At 40.2% G+C, this 3,231-nt stretch overlaps 1 protein-coding gene across 2 annotated transcripts in view; it reads left to right on the top strand.

The window, feature by feature from the left end:
- The first annotated feature begins 387 nt into the window (after positions 1 to 387).
- pdzph1 (PDZ and pleckstrin homology domains 1) overlaps positions 388 to 3,231 on the top strand; it is a 14,278-nt gene continuing 11,434 nt past the window's right edge. The window contains exons 1-3 of one of the 2 annotated variants that reach the window (XM_014015107.1): positions 388 to 2,122; positions 2,246 to 2,513; positions 2,612 to 2,773. In XM_014015107.1, coding sequence (XP_013870561.1) covers positions 509 to 2,122; positions 2,246 to 2,513; positions 2,612 to 2,773 — 2,044 coding nt within the window. In that variant the 5' untranslated portion in view covers positions 388 to 508. Of the gene's footprint in view, positions 2,514 to 2,611; positions 2,774 to 3,231 lie in introns of both variants that reach the window. The other variant, XM_014015106.1, reaches the window with a different exon arrangement.

Genomic DNA, 3,231 nt, shown 5'->3' with positions numbered 1-3,231 from the left:
TGCAGAACTGATGACAATAAGGAGACAGACTGAGTAAAGCAGAGACTATTGAGATAGTAGAGGCAGCTGGGCTGATTAAGAAATGACAACAGGTGAGAGGGACTGACTGGGAGAAAAACACCGAAGAGCTTAACGAGGGAGGAGATGAGGAAATGGCAAAGAAACAAAGAACAAGGAGTACTAAAACACAGAGCAAACACACAAAAACACAGGGATCCTGACATATCCTGCATTTAGTTTATGGATATTCTGTTGAATTCATTTAGTTATGGAAGAATTTAGTTTTTTATTCTTATAACATACCATCCACTTATGTCAACCAGCTAAAGTCTACCTCATGTAAAATGATCCAAATGTACCTCTGCAGCAAGTTATGCATGAATAGAAAGTAATGAACTTGAGATTAAAATCTGTCATTATTTGTTACCATTCTTTCACCTCAGTTTCCAAGTAGAGATCCAGCCAATTGTTGGCCATTTTTATTTAATTTACATAAAGTAACATAAAAATGAACATTCATTTATCTTATTTTGCAGAAAGTTCTTCACCTATCACCATTCCAGTGCCGAATAGTATCAGCTACAAAGAGGACACAGTTGAAAAGGGTGAAACCGACTCTCTTCGAAGGGAAACTGTTTTATCAGAATTTAAAAATAAAGAGCACACATACAAAAGCGCCTCTCTCAAAGAAAACAAATACAAACAAGAGTATAACATCAATTCATTTCCAGGACACCGGAGTGTTTACTCCAAAACTGCAGCGGTTGAAGAGAAAGCAGTGAAAATAATAACATCAGTGTCTATTAACGACATGGAAAACTCATCTCCAAAGGTCATTTTCCAACAGTCCCGTGAACTGTCATCTGAAAATCTAAACAACTCATCAACACCTGTAACAAGCATCTTCAATATTAACTGCAATGAACGGCACATGAAACTTGAAATTCAAGAAACTCTACAAGTCAATGCATGTGGCATTGAGAGTACATGCACTTTCATGACAGAGAAAAAGGACAGCGCTGAAATGGTTGTTAAGCATGAATGTAAACAAACACGGATGCCCGACTACCAGTCCTCAGAGCAGCCGACACAAGCTGAGAACAGTTGCAATAAAAATCAAATCATTACTCCCAGTTTTACATTTGGCAGTATGAGCAAACCAACAGAGAATCAAACTGATGCCAAACCTGTCTGCTCAACAAATATACGGGGCAAACTGAATTACTGTCAGTGTTGCAGCAATTACCCCCAACAAAAGGCCGTAGATTTAAGTCATCCATCAGGCCCATTCAAAAATATTCCTCAAGGGGAGAGAAAATACAAAGAGGATCAACTGGGTCACCTTCCACTACCTCAACATTTGGCAGACAGGAAATACAACACTTTAGAGGACCTGCCACGAGACCTGGCTTCTTTTAGGATCGCCACTTGTACTCCAGCTGATAAACACCAAAGGACAATTCAGCGGACCTCCTCCACACAATCTGGGTCTCTGTTTTCTGGTCAAGCAGAGGAAAGAGAAGATATGACCCCGTCTGATCTGCTATCAGAATCTGATAACTATGAGCCCATGTTTATGAGATCTTCCATATCTGCCAACAGGTCCAGCTTTACTAATGATTTTATCTACTGCCAGAGAAGAAAATCACGGATTGGCAAAAGCAGCATTGCCATGGTTGAGAACAGGATCTGCTCGATGCTGAAGAAAAGACGACAGACCTTTCCTGGGATGTCAGAGGGTCCGTTCGACCAGTCTTTTTCCTCTTTCCTTATGTGCTCTCTTCCTTTCCAAACTGACAGATCTGTAAAGCAGAAACTGTTTGACGAGAGGTTTGCCATGTTTGAAAGAAAAGAGACTTGTGAGCAGGTCTTAAACATTCCAAAAGTTCACGAAGATCAACCATTTTTGAAGTCTTTCAGTTTCAGTTCAACATCAAACAAAAAGCCTGACACGTGCCCTGCCCGTGAACAAGACCAGAGTCAAAGTGGCAAGAAGCACGAGGATACTGAGCTAAAACAAAGCACTGAAGATCTGCACACTGATTGTGAAGATGAGGTGAACCAAAGAGGTTCTTCTATCCAGCTCGTTCCTCCTCCCTGCAGTGACTCAGAGGAACAAATGGTACAAACTGATCCTTCCACATTATTTGAGGGTGGAAAGGCCAAAGGTTCAAACACAAATGATTGTTGTGGAGAAAATATTTTTCAAACTACTTTGGAAAATGTCTGTGTGTCCACTTCACAGGACATAGATGTGAATTTGTTGAAACAAAATGAGGTTGCAGAGAAGACTGAGCCGGAAGCCGTTGAAAAAACAGCCAGCGGCCCCACGGTACAACTTCTACAACTGAAGAGTCCTGAAACAAATAACATGAATGTTGCCGAGGAAGAAGCTGCAAGAGAAAATTCAAGCAAACCAGCAAACATTTCCTTACATCACACAGATAAAGTGATCAACTCAAAAGAGCTGCTCCTTAAAACGGGCAAAGCAGAAAAACACCTTGCGTACAGATGTAAGTTATAGTCTTGTTTCTTTAAATACAATAATAATAAATAAAATGAAACAGAATTCAATTGATGTAAAACTCCTGTGACGTTGTTTTAATGATAGTTTCCTCAGAAGCGAAGGAGCATCTAAAGCCTGGGGTTCATAAAGACAGAGACAGCAGCATCACTGACCACTGGGACAAAAGACGAAGACTCTTCAAGGAGAGCAGGGAATGGAGCTCTGCAGGTGGAAACTCAACAACTAGTGATGTCACGGAAGACTCAGGTAACTTTTAGGGCAAAGAGGTTGACTATCCGCTCTTACCCATATTTGTATTCAAAGCACATTTAAAAACAGTTCTTTAAAAACAATTTCAAAACGCTTCAGAGCTCTAATTATTTAGAGATAGATTCTTATTTTGAAGAGTCTCTACAAGCTTTATTTGAAAGACCTGGTTAAAACCTCTTCCTGATTGCCACTTAAGGTTTAAAGGGAACCATGACCTAATTGTGTTAGATGTTTACTTCAACTGTAAAAAAAAAAGAAAAAAGTGCCAACGCTACATTGCCTTATATGTATTAGCTCGGTGCTAGCGCGACAAACAAGCTAAACTGAGGTCCTCCATCCATATTTTCAGTTGCAGGCTGAGTCATTTTTGTGTTCCCCTCTCTGTCATGTGGATGGAGGACCTCAGTGATGAGAGGAGAATGTGTAGTGCTGAGCTAATACACACACACATATAT

Source organism: Austrofundulus limnaeus, unplaced genomic scaffold (genome assembly GCF_001266775.1).
Source record: "Austrofundulus limnaeus strain Quisiro unplaced genomic scaffold, Austrofundulus_limnaeus-1.0 Scaffold123, whole genome shotgun sequence".
Lineage (NCBI taxonomy): Eukaryota > Metazoa > Chordata > Actinopteri > Cyprinodontiformes > Rivulidae > Austrofundulus > Austrofundulus limnaeus.
This window is presented reverse-complemented; position numbering and strand designations above follow the sequence as displayed.